General features: G+C 37.1%; 1 protein-coding gene across 1 annotated transcript in view; it reads right to left on the reverse strand.

Annotated features, from left to right (window-relative positions):
* Positions 1-22,102, reverse strand: part of RYR2 (ryanodine receptor 2) — a 6,224,161-nt gene that overhangs the window by 1,354,122 nt on the left and 4,847,937 nt on the right. Inside the window, exon 81 of the mRNA XM_044059048.1 lies at positions 1,569-1,648. Coding sequence (XP_043914983.1) covers positions 1,569-1,648 — 80 coding nt within the window. The remainder of the gene's footprint in view (positions 1-1,568; positions 1,649-22,102) is intronic.

Raw genomic sequence — 22,102 nt, forward strand, 5'->3', positions numbered from 1 at the left:
GTAAAATCAGAACTGCTTCTGATGTGATACTGGCAAAAAAGGTACTTAAAACAAGGAATAAGCAGAGAAGAACCATGGAGATTCCAGCTGAATAAACAATATGTGGTATAGCCGATATCACTGGCTTTCGTGAGCCTTTGCATACAATCATCTATGCATTGTTTTCTACCTGTAAACGAAAACTGCATGCGTTGATTACCATTATTTTTTCTTATGTAGTCCACAGTAACTGCTAAATATACACTCCAAACCACGGTGTATATCTTAACGTTTTACATATTTCCCTCCTAACATCCTAATTCCTTTAATGTAAATGCAATTCTCAATATAAGCATCCACATATACCAAACAAGCCAGATTCATTAACACTTACACTAATTGTACACTGTGTACAAGATTAGTATTCAAGAACATCCCTAATACATTTTTTGTGCTTTCTAGTCACTCAGAAAAAGTACACTAAGTTTACATGTAGTCTACACTTTGTGATAACCTTTATGAATTTCCCTTGATATTTAAGGCTGCAAGAAAATCAGTAGGAAAATTAAAATTAGGAGGAAGAAGGTGTGAAATATGTGTGTTGTCTTTTCACTCAGAACAGTGTACATTTAGTGCAGGCATTAATGAATCCCAGGGATCTTCTTTCTGATTTAAGTACTACGTATGTTTTCCAAAACATATGCCAGTTTAACTATTGCTACAAACTTTATATATAATCCCAACGTGTGTCTTTAATTTGCTTAGTTTATATTATTTATTGCTATTACAAGTCAATGACAATCCTCATAGTTTATATGTTACAAGTCAATGACAGTCCTCAAGGCTTCAGTGTCTGGAGTTCTGCCCTGACTTTTAAATACTGTATAAGCTTTTTTCTGTTCTCCCAGTATATGTGGAGATTTTCTACTGTTTCTTCTTAACTTCCTGTGAGACTGTCCTGGTCTCTATATGACTGTGTATGTATGTCAGAATCTGTGTGCGTGTGTGTGTGTGTGTGTGTGTGTGTGTGTGTGTGTGTGTGTGTGTGTGTGTGTGTGTGTGTCTGCATGTGTGTGTGTATCTGTAGGTGCCTGTGCAGCAGCATTGCATGGGTTGGCAGGGTGAACATCAATACTGTGGTTAAGTGACATGAAAATTAAATGCTAATGAACGTTTGTTCCATGTGCCTCATGCACAATTCTGCATTTCTAGTTAGCTTCATAGTAGTACTACTACAGCACAGCAGAGAAATGTGATTAGTGCTTTAGAGCTAAGCTTTCTGAATACCTTCTATTCATGGCAAAAATAACAATGTTCAAAAAATATCCTGTAAAAAGGCTGAGTAAAGAAAATGCATGTTTCTTGAACTGAAACTGTAAGTTTTCCGAGCTTTTCATGGACAAACATACTGAAACGTTTTGTCTCACTGATATATCTGTATATAAACATCATCACATCAAAGTGTCTTGCATTGCTCATCTATGACTTATGCAATAGACTAATTTAAAAGTATAATCAGCCACTATAACCTCCTCTCATGAAATACGTTCTCTAGCAAACGTGATTGCAAATACATTTGTTAATTTTACCTGTTGAACTGTAGAATTCCCCCCATTCAAAATAGCTATCCCAAGCTTTAGGGTTGATGCCACCATTGGACCCATCTCACCTGAAAAAAAGAGATCCTGTTAGAAATAAAGATTTAATCCAGTTATGATACCAATACTAATGAAACATGTAGCTATAGTTTTATAAATATGTACATATAGACACAGATGTTACTACAGACAGACAAAACAAGGTGCACCCACTAAAAGTTAAGAACTTTGCATGCTGGATTCAAAGATTTCTGTAGAATTAAATATTAACATAACTTTCAATGCTTCTGAACAGAAGATACTGGTAATGTACTGATAATATCTACTGCATGCCATATTACTGAACTCTAGCACAGCAATGCCTATCTCTGCAAAAGTACACATCGATGATTCATACTGGTAAACTAGCAGAATAAATACTTGTTTTTAAACTAAGTGCTAAAATGCAAAAGGCCTGTCCTGTTCTTTCTTTTGGTTAGACAGACACATCATTAGCTTTCACAGTTAATATAATTACATTATTGATGTAAAGTACATAAGTTGCGTAGGCACTTATTATAACTTTATATGTTAGTGAACTGAAATCAGAAGGGTCTTCTCTCACCGCATAAAGCCTTCTAAGTGTCCTTGTTATGTTTGTATTTTTTCTTCTTATCGATATCAGTATAGCAATGTCCATAAAAGGAAAAAATAGACCACTCCCTCTCCTTCAGTTCTTTCTCATGTATCAAAAAGAGATCAAATGAGAAAAAGATCAATAAACAAATTCATTATCAAACAGACCACTATCCAGGAGGCAAAGGTAAGGTTCACACTCTTCTAACTTCACTTGATACAGAGCAAGAGTTATGCTGGGTACTTTATAACTAATTTGTCTCAAGTGGGCTCTAAACGTGAAGAAACTTCACTTAGTGTGTGAGTAGAGAACAGTATTTACTATAATTAGTGCTGGGAATGTTCATGACACATCATTAAAAATTGCAAAGCTGCCCTTACCAACTCAGGTCTAGTCCTAGACATTATGATCAAGCAATAATGTTTGACAAATGTATGTGTAAGACAAAGGAGGTCAAGTGAAAGTACACTGAAGTGACTGCAAAAAATGGGTGCTAACCAGCCATGGTAATGGTCTTTCTGTCAAGGAATGCACCTAGCTTTATCTTATAACTATTTTATCTTGTCTGTCAACTGTAAAGCAAGTACTTGCTTAGATTTTCTGAAACACTTTTTTCTTATCTTTCTAGACTTTATCATGTGGTTTGCTCAAACTTGAAAATATTCTTGCTAATAAATGGTTTGATTTGAAGTACGTTTTAAAAATATTCTAAAACAATGTTCATATCCCAAGTAGGAGAAGGTACCTTAAGTGGAGTCTTGAAATGAACCCATTCAAAATATTGTAGGCTCCAGTATGTAAGCTGGCAGCTTATATATGCATATGTATGGAATGCTTAAGTACCTGCAGACAGACTTGGACAGGAACATATTCATCAATGGGACATTTATAAGAGCTAGCTCTTATACAACTAGTCCACAAAGCTATTTTTCTTTCCTCTTAGAAGACTAAGTAACTATAGCTGAACTCTCCCAAGGTACAAAAAAGAAAATCCTTCTAACTTCTGGTGATACCCCAAAACTCAAACAGAGGTGCCGGAACCTGTTGAAGACTTGGGGGGGCGGAGGATGAGAGGGGCACTTCGTGATGTAAAAAGGGCAACATTCTAAAACTATTTACTACCACAACATATGTTCACTTGGAGGACATTTTAAGCTTAGCCAGTTTCCCTTCTGGTGCTTGAATTAACATTTCCTGATTGGTCTTACCTATCCCATGGCTGTTAATTGTATATTAGCCCTAGTGAGAATAAATGTGATCATACTATAGATAATTTGAGGGGACCCATGTGAGGGATGCAGCATTTATGAACTGCCTCTATCCATTAATGGCATGAGGGGCAATCCTGGAGTACATTTTCTTTTACCCATCCTTAGATCCAAGTTGGATTTGAATATGGACAGAGATGAGCTTTATTTTTACTTGAACTGATAATCTGTTCTGGAACAGTGGTAGCCTAAGTGATATATATCCATCTCTCCATAACATTCAGTTTAGATACCTGAACTGAGTATTTCTGATGCCATTTGAGTTGCTGATGTTCAGTAGGTCCATATGTATTAGGTTGGAAGATGCCTTGTATGCCAGACATGTTACCTCTAAGCACTCTGTAGGATACTGATTATAGTGATAAATCTTTGAGGTGGTCCATGCAAGACCTATTGTTTAGGACTTTTTAGTAAGATAGCTCTGTGGGTATTTGAACTGTTGCATGGGTCTGGACAGATACATGCCAAAGTGGGCATTATACAAAATGATTGACCTAACGAGGGCTTTGTAAAGGGGGGGGGGGAATAGCATCTCTATATCTAATCACAATCAATTTGTTTATAAGCTGTGCAATACAGAAAGACTTTCTTATGACTCTGGGCACACATTGGTCAAAAGTTAGGTCATTGTACACACAAGTTTCCAAATGTCAAACAACTGGGTCAGTTCTCAGGGGGCATTGTCAATTTGGCAGTTCCCTGGAGTAGATGACTTCCCAAAGGATATGATAATGTATTTCTTGGAGTTTAGTTTCAGTTCATGATTCTGGTACCAGTAATTGTTTGGGACAACCCTTCCTGCATGATGGTTAAGTCATTTGGGGATTCAATAACTGCTCCTAGCTTGCAGTCATCTTAAACTTAGTCGGTCAAAGCCCTTTGATATTTCCTTTTACTTTTGAGATGTATATGCCAAACAGAAAAAGTCTCAGTATCGAGCCCTGGGGAACTCCATTGGTGACTGGTCTCTTCCCCCTAATTTGATCTCCTGCATCCTGTGAGCAAGCATACATGTATGCATTCTTTATCTTTGACTCACCTTCCTGATTGTATTAACCTATTGTATTAAATTATATTCCTTGTATAATACAGCACCACTTGTTAGAATGTGTTTTAAATTTGTAGTTTGGAACAGTCTTCTAGTAAGCAATGAAACAAAATGTATGAACCAATAATGACAAAACTACCCATTTCAGAAAATTTCAACCATAAAAGGCCACTCAAACTTCTGTCATTACAATCCACCAATATCAGTAAATATACAAAATCTCTGCAGAAGTAAGTCATCTAAATAATTCCACATTAAAGGGATCTGCAACTAATGAAGAGGTTGCTGCTAACAAACAGTTTTATATTGAATTGTTTCATCTACAAATAAAGTGCCTGTTGCCCTTGAAGAATAAATTGCCTATGCTACATTAAAAAAATGATAAACTAGAAATTTTACAATGGGGAATGGATGACAAACTGATAACAGAAACATAGTTACTAGGTTACTCCTCCAAAGGAGGACATTCATAGGACTGCAGCATCTACTCCCTTTAAAGTACAACACAGTACAGTATCAGGGATCCATCTTCATACTGTGGGAGTAGAACTCACAGCCTTCTGCATCAAAAGCAAGTATACTACTTGTTGTGCTACTAAAAATGCAAATGCCTTGGCATAAGTAGCACTAAATCTCTCTTCCCCTGAAGCTCTTAGCTCCTTGTAAAATCCACTTGACACTCAACTAAATCTCTCAACTTTGCAGCAACAAAAATCTGGAAAAAGCCACAATTTATTTGGGGGGGGTGCAAAGGTCCAAAACCAGGGACAAAATTTAAATATTGCTTGTATAATCTTATAAGGTTGCTAAAATAATGTGTTATGTGTAACCATGTGTTTCCTGAAAGATAAGAAGACTGAATCCTAAAAGGCTATCATTCTTTAGTGAATTCAGTTTTCACTGATTTGCCAGAAAACCACAAATTTTAAGAGGAACAGACCAAAAGTATGACACACACACACATACACACACACACACACACACACACACACACACACACACACACACACACACACACACACACACAAAATCAGCATAACTCCAAATAAAAGAACAAAACTCTCCTTATTGGCATGACTCTGGCTCTGGCAGCACCAACAGAACAGCAGCAGCATAACTGCTGCAACACCGAGCAATAAGACAACAAGAACAGCTAGTTTAGTTAGTTTAACTTCCACGCACAAATCCATGTTAACGTGAAAACTCTACTACATTAACTTTTCCTGACAGGTCTTGCAGCTGTAAAAGTGGGGGGGCTCCCCCTGGCTGTATGGTTCCAGCACTCATGAACTCAAATATGGAGTTTCAATATCCTAATATCCTGGAGTTTTACTGGCTTTGTAAACTTTGACTGAACACCCTTTGGAGATGTAGAAAAAGTGATAAAGAGCAAACAAGAATAACCGGTGAACATGGGAAACTATATATACCATTGTAAAAACTTATAACATCAGCATCATTAAGGTAATTCTCTTAGAGTGTTGAGAATGGCTTTTCAGAATCAAATGATTTATAAATAAAAGAAGCATATGAATCTCCATTTACATGGCAGGGACAAAGCTGTATGTTTGAAAGGACATAGAATTTAGCATTAAAGCTCAGACTGATGAAAGGTTAATGTTGTTTGTTATGCTGAATGAATCTATTTCTTGTAGACTGCACAGTTTATAATGATTCTCAGAAAAATTGTTGTGGCCATTAAATTCTTGTGGTATAAATAGACCTAGACTTTCTGACCTTCCTGGTATATAATGGGCCAAAAAAATATATTTCTTCAAATAACACTGTTTCTGCCATTGGACACCACAGCATTATCTCCCTTGTATACTAACATAATAAGTTACAGCTATATTATCTCTTTGAATTTGAATGGCTTGGCTCAGAAAATGCTTCTGGAAGGACTGTAGTCTCTTATTTTCTGTTACTAGCTTCAAATAACTGGCAAAACAACTGTATTACCAAGATGCTCATTATTCTTTTGCTATACAGTCACCAACAAAGGCCAAAATTCTATGAGGGAAGCTATGGTTATCAGTGTTTGTGAAGGTGATGCTGAATGTAAAGATGACTTTGTCTGATGAGGCTAGGGATAAACCTATTGTAGATAACAGTGTGTGTGTGTACCTTTAAGAAGCATTTCCCGATGTAAGCACGTGCATATAAATACTGAGCACGTGCAGGCAGCAGTGCCATTTTGAGAGAACAGCCAGAGTGTTAACATGTATGAGTGTGGTAGTCAGTCTGTTTATAAGTTTATATAAGTTTAAGTTACAAAGACTCATTTCTGATGTGTTTGTGTGTAATAAAGCTGCTTGAATAGAACCTGCGAATGTTCATCTGTTTTATCCTGACCAGATGAGTGACAAGGTGTCAGAACTGTGATTAGAAGAACAACTTCTTCGAGCCATGATGTTCCAAGTTGAAGGTGAAGGCAGCCTAAGCAGGATGAGTGAAATGGAGCACAGACAAATGAAAAAGGGCTAGAAATGAGCTAAATGTAAAAAAAAACTGCACAAATGATTTATATGGCAAAGAAAACGAAACTGCGCATTTATAAGGCACAAAACGCATTATTAATCAAGTGAGTAGCACAAAAACGTATTATTAAGCAAACAATGGGCACAAGCCACATTATTAATTAAACGAAATGTTCAAAACCATGATATTTGATAAAACTAGCAAAATTATTCACATGGGGCTCAGAATTAACTTTGATTTGCATAACAGGCATGTTTAAAGTAAAACGGGCACAAGAAAAGTATAATGAGCATGATAATAGATTAAAAAGGCATAACGAGTGCAACAAAAGGGCAAATTAAGCTTAAAAAGCAAGGTGACTGCATGTTTTCTAGTAAAAGACAGTGTTTAGGCACAAACTACTATTTTGCAGTGACCGAAGCCATTCAAAGCATAACTAGAGTTGTTCAAAGTATCTTAGTGTGCAAAGTGTTTGCAGAGTGTGTGCTTTATTACGGTGCAATTATTTCAAAGAGTTTGCCGTATGCAAAGTACAGTTTTATTACAAAGTGCAATCAAAGAAAGCCCAGCCATTTCGAAAAGTTTCTTGCATTGTGTGCATTTATTTGCAGAAAGCCGCCATTTCAGAGTGTTTTTTACACTGTGCAGAGTTGTTTTGTCAAGTACAGCCATTTTGAAAGGTTCTTCTGCTGTCTATAGTTTATTCGCAAAGTACAGTCATTTCAAAGTATTTCTTATACTGATGAGGAGTGGTTTCACAAAGTACAGTGATTTCAGAGTATTCTTGTGCTAAAAAATAGAAAAAAATCACCAGAGCGTGCTGAATGCCCAGTAAATAAATCCAAAACTGCATACAAAAATGTAATTACTGGACAACCATGGTGAAGTCTTCATGCACTTACAAAACTTTTATTCGATAAAAGGAAAAGCGCTTTCACAATTTGCTTCTTCTGATCCTATACAATAGATAAAGCCATCACATTTTTAAAACACATCATAACCAATAAAAACACATAAAAAGGGCTCCAAAATGACATCATGACATCATCTCATTCAGAGACACAAGATCTGATTACTTTTTATATATCTTGAATCTCTGCCCCTTTAAAACAGATTTAATACTTAACTGAGTATTAAGTCCTGGATATACATGTGCTTGCATTCTCAATATCCATTTTAGTTCTAACTGTTCTAAATAATTATTATGATCACCTCCCCTCTCATTTAAAATTAATTTTTGTAACACCCTGAAGGAAAAGTGGTGGTTAGGAAAGTCTAACTGATGTTTAGCTAGGGCATTTTTAACATCGCCCTTCCTCATGTCTGACATGTGTTTATACACCCTGTCTCTTAATCGCTGCATGGTCTTGCCCATGTAAAAACATGGGCATAATGCACATGTGGCTAAATATACCACATGTGCTGTGGTGCAGTCTGCATAAAACCTAGGTGTAAACACAAAGTCCAATACAGGATGTTTAAAAATCTGTTCTTTAGTTATAACTTTATATACCCCACAATGTCTGCATGAATAAAATCTCTGACTTGATACTTCTTGACATCTTTTCCCACTACATAACATCTGTTTAACATTCTTACTGTTCCTATATACAATGGAGGGAGCATCACCAACTATATACTTAGTTTTACTATCCAAGAACAAGATGGACCAATTTTTTTGGATAACACTTCTTACCAAATTATTGTTACTCGAAACATTTGTAACAAATAAGGTATACTGTTTCTGCTATGGAGACTTATTTGGCAAAGTGCAGTTACTTCAAAGAGTTTGTTGTGCTATTGGATATAATTTTGCAAGTTCTGGCATATATATTTGTGTGTGTATGTTCATACATAATTTCAGGCACCTTCATTACTGTGTGTTGATATGGCAGAGGCATTTTGCAGACCAAGTCCACTTGTGTTTGATTATAACATAGGGAACTGGAGAGTATTCGAGGAGGAATATGATATTTTCATACAAGCAGCTTTTTCTGACAGTGATGCACGTACAAGGGCATTCATTTTGCTTAACTTAGCTGGGTCAGAAGCTACTGAAAGAGAGCGTTCATTTGTGTATACACCAGAAGTATATGCAGGAGAGGGGGGACACCATCATACTGTGGTACCGGCTGAATCAAGGGAGGATCCTAAGTGCTTAAAATGTAAATTTAGAGAAATGTGCAACCCCTGACAAATGTTACTTTGGAGAGGCACTTTTTTATACAAGAGACCAAATTCCAGGTGAAACTTTTGCAGCTTATATCACTGACTTGAGAAATAAAGCTCAAACGTGCAGATTTGTTGACTTGAAAGGTGAGTTAATAAAGGACAGGCTTGTTTGTGGTGTTAATAGTGCTGTAGTGAGAAAGATTTTGTTACATGACAGTGATTTAACATTAAGCAAAGCCAAAAAGATTTGTCAAATCCATGAGCTCACAGAAAGGCACATGAGTATGCTTACAAGTGATAAAAGCATGGTTTCAATAGCCTCTAGAGCAAATGTAGACAGCATGCAACACATGGCAAGAAGAAATAGGCCTAAGTACATGACAGCAGCAACCTCTGTAGGTGTGGCAAGGAAAACCCGGAGCTTTCTAACAAGTTCCAAGACTGGTTCAGTAAAATGGGCATGCTCATTGCAATATAAGAGTGAGTCAGCAAAACCCAAGCAAGTCTTATTGTTAACTCTCATAATTGTGGAGTCAACCATGAGTCTAAAAGAGAGAAGTGCTAAGCATTTGGTCGACAATGTCACAAGTGTAATAAATGGTACCATTTTCAAATGTTTTGTAAATCAAGCAAGCCTCATTTAGTTATTAGGAAAGGTCTCTGAAGAAAGCAAGTTGATCATATATATATATATATATATATATATATATATATATATATATATGTAATATATATATATATATATATATATATATGTAATATATATATATATATATATATATAGAGAGAGAGAGAAAGACAGCTGCAACCAACATATATATATATATATATATAGAGAGAGAGAGAGAGCTGCAACCCTACTTTCTATGTAGATGGTGTATCTGTGGTCAGTGAAAAGGTTAATGCAGCAGATTTGTTGGCAAAGAATGAAGTATTTTGTACTGGCCTGATCAATGGTAAACCCACAGAGCTTAAAGTAGACACTGGTTCAAAGAGTAATGTAATGTCAGCAGAAACACTTGCTAAGGTGAGGGCTGGTGAGCAACTTAATTTGGTCAGTTGTGCAAAACTTGCTGCTAATGGAGGTGAAGAGATTCAAACCAAAGGCTCAGTAATGCTTTCATGTTATTTGGCTGGGAACAGTTACAGCTTACAATTTTATGTAGTCAGAAGACCTGTGCAGTCATTATGAGGTCTCAGAGACTGTTTAAGAATGAAACTGCTTTCTTTTACCAAAGAAGTATGTCATCTAAGTGCATGTCCCAGTGCCAGCATCAGTGATGCTATTTTCTCAGAGTATGATGATGTGTTCAACGACAAGCTAGGCAAACTTCCAGTTGTATACTCTATGAAGTTAGACCCAGAGGTCAGACCAGCAAGGAGTGTTCCAATAGCTATGCAGGACAAAGTCAAGGCCCAGCTAGACAAAATGGTGCAGCAAGGTGTATTTTGTCCAGTCACAGAAGCAACTGAGTGGGTGTCTTCCATGGTAGCTGCTCATAAGAAAAATTCAAATGAAATCAGAATATGCATTGACTCAAGAGTCTTGAACAAGACATTAAACATACCTCATTATCTTATGTGTACAGTCGAGGAAATTGCAACTCTCATGCCAAATGCCACTGTTTTTTTCTGTCTTAGATGCAAAGAGTTCATTTTGGCAAGTAATGCTTGATCATAAATCTTCACTACTAACTACATCCAGTACCCCATTTGGTAGATACAGATTCCTCAGGATGCATTTTGGAGTAAATTCTGCCAGTGAAGTGTTTCAACATGCAATAGAGTAATTTTTTTCAGGCTACCCATGTGTAATAATATTTGATGATTTACTAGTTGGAGGTAATGGTGAAGCAGAGCATGACAGAAACCGCAGGAAAGTTTTGGACAGAGCACATGAAGTGAATTTAAAGTTCAATCCTCTGAAGTGCAAATTCAGACTACCAGAAGTTACTTATCTAGGTAATTTATGTACCAGTGCATGCTTACCACCAGATCCTTCCAAATAAGCAGCCATTCTTGAGATTCCAGCCTCAGACAATATCCAAGCTTTACAGCATTTTCTTGGTATGGTTAACTATTTGGGCAAATTTAACCCTGACTTTAGTGAGTTATCAGCACCTTTGAGAGAACTGACACACAAAGATGTTGCATAGTCATGGTTAGAACAACACCAGAGAATATTTGATGATCTCAAATAGCAAATTGCTAACCTGCCTACATTAAAATGCTATGATGTCCACAAACCAATAGTTCTTCCTTGCAATGCTTCAAAGTTCGGTCTTGGTGAAGTTATTCTTCAAGAGGGCAGTCCTGCTGCCTATGCATCTAGAACTCTCACCCAAACTGAGATGCAGTATGCTCAAATTGAGAAGGAATTTTTGGCAATTGTGCTTGCATGTTCAAAGTTCCATGATTATATTTATGGCCGAGCTGTCCATATAAAAACTGACCATCAACCTCTAGTCACTACTTTAAAGAAGCCTATGCATTCCGCTCCAGCAAGACTACAAAGAATGATGCTCAAATTACAAAAGTACAATTTTAAAATTGTCTATCCAAAGGGTAAACTTCTTTATTTTGCTGATATGTTATTCAATCACCCAGAAAAAAACAAGGAATAGCTTTACGCAAAGAATTTTTACTTTGATGTCATGGAAGTGCATGATTTTTCTACCACGAGACTTGATGAGCTGAGAGATCAAACAAATATGGATCTTATTTTGCCAAAGCGCAACCATTTAATCAATGTAGGATGGCCATCAAAGCAATCCTGTGTATCGCCAGAAGTGCAACCTTACTTTCCATACAGAGATGAGATGCTGATGGAAGATGGTATCATTTTCAAAGGGCCAAAAGTTATTGCTTCTTCTTCCTTACAACGTGAATACATTCAGATTGTGGCCACCCAGGTTCCGATTCTACCAAAAGAAGGACAAGAGGGCTAGTATTTTGGCCTTCTCTAGCAAAAGACATTGATAAAGTGCTTTCTTCTTGTTCAGTGTGCAACAGTACTAAGCCTCATTTGCAAAAAGAGCCACTTCATCTAAGCCAAATTCCTGAACTACCTCGGTCAACAGTAGCAACTGACATATTTGAGTGGAACAGTCAAAATTACTTAGTGTTGGTACACTCTTATTCAAACTGGTTTGAGATTGATTTGCTACCTAATCTAATGTCCAGTGCTGTTATTACTAAGATGAAAAGTCACTTCTCAGTCCATGGTAGTCCACACAAAATTATTTCTGATAACGGTTCTCAGTTTACCAGTCAATTGTTTCAAAGCTTTGCTAAAGAGTGGGACTTTATCCATGTTACTAGCAGTCCTGAATATCCTCAGTCAAATAGTCTTGCTGAACATGCAGTAGAGAGTGCAAAGCAATTACTGGAGAGGTCAAAGCGTGACAATACTGATAGCTTCTTGAATTTACTCAGTCTTAGAAATATACCCCATGACAACCTACTAGGCTTGCCTGCTCAGAGACTTCTATCTAGTCAAACCAGAACAATCTTGCCTATCAGTTCTAGTTTGCTGGTGGCTAATGCCAAAAACAACTGAACAATCAAAGCCCAACTTTTTAAGAAGCGTTCTTCTCAGAAGTCCAGCTATGATAAAATGAGGAGATTTCTTCGTCTGTTAAAAGAAGGAGAGACAGTGAGGATACAAATGGCAAAAGGCTTTGATCAAACTGGTCAAGTGAGAGGTATATGTACCAAGTCAAGATCCTACTTAGTGGAATCTGAGAGTAAAGAGTACAGGAGAAATTGCAGACATTTTCTTCCTGTATCAGAAATGATATTGCAGCATCGTACCCGTGATACAGACTCTAGATCTCAGAGCAACCCAGACAATGTTCGTACCGAAGAACATGTCACAGTGTCCATTTCCATTCCTGATGATGTCCCAGATGTCCCCAAAGTTGAGCATTCCTTGAAGACAGTCCTCATTGCTAGATCCATTTCTGACTTTTATGTTACACGGTCAGGTGGTATTTCAGGACCTAGTGTAAAATACACAGCAACTTGGCCATAATTGTTTTATATGTGTCTGATTTTGTATAATTGCAAATCAAAGAATTAGTTCTGCATAGTTATATGTCATAAGATCATTTATGTAAACTGCATGTCATTGAATACTGTTATTTCATATAAGGACTATTTCTCAAACAGGGATGATGTAGATCAGAGTGCGTGTATGTACCTTTAAGAAACATTTCCAGATGTAAGCACCTGCATATAAATACTGAGTACGTGCAGTCAGCAGTGCCATTTTAAGAGAACAGCCAGAGTGTTAACATGTACGAGTGTGACAGTCTGTTTATAAGCTTATTTAAGTTTAAGTTACTAAGCCTCAATCCTGATGTGTTTGTGTGTAATAAAGCTGCTTGAACAGAACCCACAAATGTTCATCTGTTTTATCCTGACCAGACGAGCGACACTTACCAAGTCCACTGCACAGTTACTGGACTATGATCACAACAATCTAGGAGTGATGCTTATCGTGTAAATCCACAATGAAAACAGAATTCATTGAAGCAGTCTCATATAAAAACCTACATACTCTGCTGTGAAACCTTTTCTGTGAGAATATTAAAGTCTTGCGAGCTGCTTTAGGTGCTCAGTAAGATACATGCTGCTGAGTCATTATATTCAATGATATGCCTAATAATGAAGGGATAAATGGGGCTATAACTTCCTTAGACCTTGAGAAGACACCACTAAGCATACGCTACTTATTTATTTATTTTACATTTGTTTACCGAGATAGTCCGACTGGACACAGGTCCAATTTCAGTGGAGGCCCGGGGAGAAAAGCTCCATATTAAATAGTTTATTCTAAATGTAAACAATTAAAAACAAATTAAAGCAAATTAAACTCAGTGCAAAATAGGAGGGATTACAACAGCAAGAACTAAGAATATGAGGCTGTGCAGAGTGACAGTAGACAGCTTGAGGTAATACATAACACCCAAATAGCGACACACAGCTCATAAGTACATGTGCCTTCTACTTATGTAATGATCATACATAAAGAGAACAGTCTATTAGATGTCAGATTTTGTCAATGTTTTTGTCAGGAGACAAGCTCCCCTGTACCCCCATATATAAATATGACACCCTTAACAGTAGATTAAGTGGGATTATCCTAGCTTTCAGACATAGTATTGTGTCAGATGGTGAAGGAAAGTTAAATAATTTCTAAGTAAAGGGAGAGGAAAGATGATCTAGTCATGACTGTATGAGTAGAAAATTAGGAAAATAAGATGTTAGTGAGACATGAAGAGTAGGGTGGACAGATTAAAGTGGAGATTATTGGATTGGTACGAGATATGTAAGGAATAGATAAGTGGGTGTGACAGGGTTAGTTATGAGGACATTTGTATAATAGAAGATGGAAGTGGATGTTTACCCTGGGGAGTCACAGGAGCATCACCAGTTGTTCCTGTACTGTGTATGTAAGAGTTTTTTTTAATTGGGCTGTAGAATTAATATATGTCAGGTGACCAATGCAGAGTATTCCAAGCTTTAGAAATAGAGTAACCAAAGAGAGATTTCCCAGCTCTGTTATTGCATTTACTTACAGTTAGGACATTTTAGGTGCTATATCTTAATGCTCTAGGAGTAGTATAGGGTTGAATTATATTTTGGAGTTCTGGTTTAGGCACTTGGGCTTCAGGCCAGTTATTTTACATTAAGAAGGTTTGTGGACTGCACTTTTTGTGGAGAAGAGCTGGGACTCTGCCCTTCTGAGCTGGGGAATTTTCTGGTTAAAGGTTTATGCCTGAATATTTGAACTGTATCTTACTGAATTGGTTCACCTTGTTTGGCCTACTGAATCTAGCTTTGTTTATATACTTGTTGTTTGTTTTTTTGTTATTTTCTAGCATGTCCAACACACAAAGACATACTACAATATAGAGACAAGATGATCAGCTTTAACAATTGGAAACCTACCACCCTAGAAAATGATACAAAAATCACTGAACCCACAGACATTGCCCAACATACTGGGCAGACAGGTTCAGTGCAACTTCACCCCCCCTCCCTAGAGAGAGATAATCTACTATCCGAGTGTAGCCTCCCGGGACCTCCTCGCAGGTGAAAGCTGCTCTCTCTCTAAAGCTAAAAACACAGCATCACGGACCGATGATGGTGTGGCTGGGTGTGGCACACGAGCAAAATGAGAATTAAACCCAAGACAAATAAAGTTAGCAACGCTAATACAGCCTTTACCAGCGGGCCTACACGCCCAAGAGGCGCGTGAGGCACTCCTGGTCACAACTCAAAGGGTGGGTTTCACGGACCCTCTAAAATACACCCATAAGCTTAACCAGTCTAGTCTGCAAAGCTATGGAGGATAATCATGGAAGATATATACAACAAAGATATAGGGACTTGCAGACATTGACCCACCCAGTTTGGCTTTGTCAAGGAAGATCATGCCTTTTGAACTTGGTGGTCATCTTCGAAATAGTCACCAAATGATGACACTGCTGGACAGAGGGAGTGCTGGGACCTTATCAGGGTGGTGGTAAAGCTTGTGTGCAAGTGACAGTTGAAGCTACGCAAGGTAGAAGGAATTTCTAACCATGACATGGATATGATCGTCAAAAGGATATTTATTTCTTAACATATGTACCCAAGTCCTAATGACTGCTGCAGATTTAGGTGGAATGGTATGTGGTAGTGATACTAGATTCACCAAAGGAAATGACATTGCATTTCTTAGCATAGAGGAAAAGGCACTGACTAGTACATAAAGCATTTGCTCGGTTGTGCCCTTGTTTGTGAACTTCAGCATCAAAATGGCATTCAATACCTTCCCCAATTTGCAATCATCAGTGAATTTGGTTAGTTACAGATCCTTGCTATCAGCCTTTACATCAAAGAAGTATATCCCGTCAGTAAAACCACCCACTGAGTGGCTTTGTAATCCTCTACCACTGGTCATCTGAGCTGTCAGCCCATGGGCCCACAGGACAGGTCACTTATCATCACTGACTCTCATCTTTAGATGATGTACCAACCAAATGGTTGACCAATCCCCCATATTGCTCATCTTAGTTCACAAGTGAAGATGAACAGGTGGGGTAGTTTGTTTATATGCTTTATTACACAGAAACACATCAGACTGGATAGCAGCAGTACAAAATATAAACAAACTGATTAACTGACAGACTACACAGACATGCATGCTTACATCTCAACACCTTACAACCAAATGACAGGCTTGCATGTGCTCAGTATTTATACACTTGTGCAAGCACATGGAAAGTTTCTTAAATGTATACATATACTCGGATCTACACCCCTCTTGTCGGATCTTATGGCCCCCAGATTAGCTGCTTTACATTCAGACAGTGAGGTATTTTTCTTAATTAATCTAACCTTTTCTCTTGGACAGGGGACATATGCCACACATCACCCTGAGACTCACCATGCTTTCCCTTCAGACTGCACCCTCCTTGTTTGTATTCATAGCAATGTTGAACTCCTCCTCCTTTATAGACAATTCCACACTGTTACCCAATCCACCCCCATTCCCTTTCCATGACAGGCTTGCCAATCCTCCCTGTTGGATCTTCCACCTCCTAGGCTGTTAATCAAACTTAGATAATCTAGTTCACAGTCAGGCTTTATCTGTATACCATAGCGCTGATGAAAATGCAACATGGCATGATGTAATTATCACACATCCTACAAGCATGGGAAAAACATATCTGCTTAATGTAGTCTTCCCAGCACCTCATACAGCACCTGAGTATTTTGACAAAATGCTGACACACAATCACTGGCTAAACAAATGGTGTCAAAGACAACTGAAAGTGAGATATGTAGCCAACCAAAATGCTTTGCACTCAGTGGTGTTCACCTTTCTCCCCAAGGAGTACAAGTACTGGACTGGAATGTTTTCATAGTTTCCTTTTTTAGACCTCTACAAATTCAAAAGATTAATAAAAAAGTACGACAAACAAGATAACAAAAAGAGAGAGGTCAAGGTAACCTGCTAAACACCTGTGCTGTCTCAGCAAAAAGATGGAAGCTGTTCTCTGGTTTGAGGATGTTGATATACATATATATATATATATATATATATATATATATATATATATATATATATATCATTACTACAACATCATTTAAATATCCTTAATATATATATATATATATATATATATATATATATATATATATATATATATATATATATGTATCACAAATTCCAAGGTATGCATCATTTTTTGCTGCAGATTTGAGAGGATGGGTCTGGTATGTCAATCTTTGAAAAAGAACACCTAAAAGCCAAAACTCAAGAAAACAACTCAGTATAGACATTACTCATAGAATTTATATCAGTGGTACTGACTATACTACCAGTGGACTCTAACATACACCAACTACATCACTTGTTGTGTACATGGATTTCCTCAATAAATTCCAACCATGAAAAATAAATGAAAACACTATTGTTTTGGAGGATTTTAACTACCCAAACAGTGACTAGGTACACACTATACATTGTCTAATACTCATGCTTTTTATTTAGTTAGTTAGTTAGTTAGGTTACAAGGTAGGTACACTGATCACAACAGACGATTTACAGACACAGCCTGGTGAAGAAATTCACAACAAACAAATAAATAAATACATAAATAAATAAATAAACAAAGAAACACAAATAAACAAAACAGAGCTAATTCATAAATGTAAGGAAATCACAGAAGATACAGAGTCCGGTGGACAGTAATAACAATGGGCAAATATTATTAACAGAAGAGAGGAATACATACTGATTAATTTTAGTAGTAAATATGGGATAAAAACAAAGAGAGAAATTAGAAGGGATGTAGGTGAAGGGGTGAAGTTAGGTGATGTGTCCAGTGGAAAAGCACTTGCAGTCAGATTTTTAATGGAGGTGTTTGCTGAGTTGTGCTCTAAAAGTAGGGAAATAGGAGATTTCATTTAGGTGAGAGAGAGAGTGATTGCTGGAGTTTGAGTGATCAGTACAGTGCAGTTTTATTTGGGGGAGGGTCCTGGGTCAATTGGGAGAAGTTGCAGAGGTTGTAGGGGGTAGTTTTATTATGAAGCTTGGCAGCAGGAGGCAGGAAGGCACCTTATTGAAGTAATTTAAAAAGAAGAGACAATAGGAGTACCTCAGCTCAGTTGATGTCATCTGGCTTTGGAGAGGTTGGTGCAGTGGTGTTTCTGAAGAGACGAAGTTGGAAATTAATTGGCATTTTGTTTTCAATGGACTGCAATGGATAATTTGTTTAGAGGCTGCATCTATGATGGTGAGCCAGTATTCAAATTAAGCAAGAAGGACACCTTTGCCTATTGTAGCCTCAGTTGGTCTGGACAGAAAGGGATATATTTTACAGGGCTACAATAAAAGAGAACTAATCTTTTTCCTGGTGCTTTCAATGTGGTTACAGAAGATAAGTGACTGGTCCAACAATAAACCTAGCTATTTAAAGAACATGGTTGTTTCTACTGTGGTACCAATGAGATCTGCAATATTGAGAATTTTAGAAGTTTTTTTGCCAGCTTTACTGAGGTGCCAAATATTATAGCTTTTGTTTCGTAGGGGTTTAGAAGTAACCTGTTGTGAATCTACCATACACCAATGACAGTGTATGACAGACTCTTTTAGTGGTATATTCAGTACCGCTTATATAAACTGTATGAGCAGTACCTATCCCTCAAATATTAATTGTTTTTTCAATCTGTAATTTACATATTGTTGGTCATGGATATTCACAGGTTCATAGATTTAGGTTAATAGATTAGTACCAGGCTACCTGCCCATACTGGCCAATTTAAGCCTAGCCAATTGCCCCATGTGAGACTCAAACCCTGCATCTTATGTTTGTAAGGCAAACACCTTAACCATTACGCCAAGCTCAAAAATAAGTGGCTGGTGCAGTGGCGGCTGGTGGCTTCAAATCAAAGGGGGGCTGTAGGAGACAGCTGAATGGGTGGGTCCAATGGGAAGGGTGTGGCCAACTAGAAAGAGGCAGAACTATGCTCAAAACCACAAAAAAATGGACTTTAATTAAAAAGCTGCCCTGGGTGCCAAACCATCATTATGAGAGTCCAATCAAGACAAAATGAAGTGGATAAGAAAAAATATTTCAATGCATCGGCTACATGACAGCTTACTTAATATCTAGATGGAAACAAAAAAAGGTTGTGAGGCATGAAAAAATAAATTACTTTTTAAATACATTGCTGGAATGCCAGTCAAAATCAAGTATAAAAAAACAAGCAGCGCTCAACGCAAACCACTTCTCCTTGTACTGCAGTTCTAATTCTAATTTATCTTCAGCTTTATAAAAGTACCAAGTAACATGCTGAAAGTAGCAATCTCTGTGATATCCCCACTTGTAAAAATGTTTCTTATCAAAAAAAAGACCTGTTGCCCGACAATAGCTATTTACTTGTTTCATGGGGAAAACATGATCAAAGTAAAAAATGAACAGCGAACAAGAAACAAGCTCAAGATAAATTGCTTAAAGGATTACTGCACAGATTATGGACCACGCATGATAGATTGGCATTCTGTTTAGTTTACAGGTAAACCCTGCAAAGATGACTGCAAGTCTCCAACAAATGCAATGAGCTTCTGAAAATACTGTAATCATGTCCTTTATTACAAATACTGTCATATGCATTTCAATACCTAAGGCTTATATATTATCTAGTTATGTAAATATTCTCTGCATGGCAGCAACAAAAAAGCTTTCAATGTTGGTAATTCTTTAACAGTATGCTTATTAAAGCTTACTTGCATCTTACAATCTCAGACAAGTTTACCTGATGGTCATTAAAGCATTGCTACTTAAACAGAGAGCAACAGGCACTGCAACAACATGCATTTTCTGAATAATAAACATAAATCAAAAGTATAAAAATATGACAGAAAACGAGAACATTCTGCAAAATCAAGGACAGATGAAAAGCCACTGTAGTACTTGTGTCTACCTTGGATGGGGGGATACTCTGCACACTTACACTGCATAACTGCTCCTTGCCTTGCTTGGACACATCCCGAGTCACTACATGGGGGAGTGGGGTACAACAAGTATGTCACAATTTGAAATGTTTCTGGCTGATGGTGATGGCCCTGACACATTTGTCATACCTCTCAACCTCAGAGTAAGAAATCTGAGCAAAGCCATAAATAGATGTGGGACAAAGGCCCAAAAATAAGGACAATTTTTAAACATTACTCTTATAAACTTAGAAAGATAATGGAGGTCTTGCTTTAGTATGAATTTTCTGAAGGGTATGAAATCTGAAACTGAAATGTCTGTCATTATTTTCTAACTTCAATCTTTAATGAGTTGCCACTAATTTGCCAGGAAACCTCAATGTTATGAAAAATGGACCAAAAATGTGATGCAGAAATATAAAATAGCCACACAATGCCGTTGGGACCCTGTCAAAGAAGGGACACTTTTTTATACTAGTACTGTTAAGTTGGGCATCTGACAAAATAAAATAATCTACATGCATTTCTGAAATAAAAGTAATCTATAACTCTGATCATTACAATTATTTATTAATTGTAAACTCTCCATGTTTTCTTCCAAAATTTTCATTTTGTGGAGGGATTATTAGGGGAGAGCAACATTTTGAGCCAAAACTGGGGACAGTTGAGAGGTTTGGCTATACCTAATTATATAAATGGATTAATCTGCACGTACCTCTCAACCTGTTAATGCAGGAAATCTGGACACGGCCAAATATATTGGGGGAACATATAAACAGTAGTAAAAATTGCTCTTGTATAAACTTAGTTGATAGAATAACATGTCTTGCTTTAGCATGCATTTTTCTGAAGGGTATGAAGTCTGAAACTCAATGTCTGTCATTATTTAGTGACTTCATTCCTAAATGATTTACCAAAAAACCACAAATTTTATGAGGAGCAAACCAAAAATAAGAAGCAAAAATCTATTCATTGTGTGAAAATCTGGACAGTTGAGAGGTATAGTTGAGCCGGGGCTGTCTTTGAGTTTGCTGCCCTTCCCCCTCACAAAATCATGGTTGAATGCGACCTCCTCCCTGTAGCCATTCCAATGTCCCATTACTTGGCTATTTCACTCCATTTATCATAAACATTGTAATGTGCTTACTGCTTTACTTCATTTAAAAGTTTTATTTTACATTTTACAGCAGAAACAATAATAGACATCTGATAAACAAAGCATTGTAGTGTCACAATGAAAATAGACTTGGCATTAAAACTTCTCTGCCCTTGAAACTCACATTCATTGAAACAGCATTGAAACTCACATTCAAAGAAAATACATCTGGCCAGTGGCAGATAAAGATTAACTTTGGGCTGTTTTCAAATCATAGGCCTCTTGCACACAAAACACACATGTGTTATTTGATACAACTTCCTGATTGTATTAAATTATATTCCTTGTATAGTACAGTACAGTTGTTAGAGGGTGTTTTAAATTTGCTTTGAATGAACATTTTTTCAGTAAACAATGAAACAAAATGCATGCACCAGTAATGACAAAACTGCCCAATTCAGAACATTTCCATCATAAAAGTCTACTCAAACTTCTACAATCCACCAGTATCGGTAAATATGCACAATCTCTGCAGAAGTAAAAGTCATCTAAATAATTCCACAATAAGGAGATCTGTAACTAATGAAGAGGTTGCTGCTAGCAAGCAACTTTATATTTCATTGTTCCATCTACAAATAAAGTGCCTGTTGCCCTTGAGGAATAAATTGGCTATGTTACATTAAAAAATTATAAGCTAGTAATATTGCAATAGGGAATGGATGGCAAACTGATAACAGGTTCATAGTTACTAGGTATCTCTGCCAAAGAGGACATTATCAGGACTGCAGTATCCACCCCCTTTAAAAGTACAACATCGTACAGTATCAGCAATGCATCTATGTACTGTGGGAGTA

The sequence above is a fragment of the Protopterus annectens genome, chromosome 1.part2 (assembly GCF_019279795.1).
Source record: "Protopterus annectens isolate FY-2018-M chromosome 1.part2, PAN1.0, whole genome shotgun sequence".
Classification (NCBI taxonomy): Eukaryota; Metazoa; Chordata; order Ceratodontiformes; family Protopteridae; genus Protopterus; species Protopterus annectens.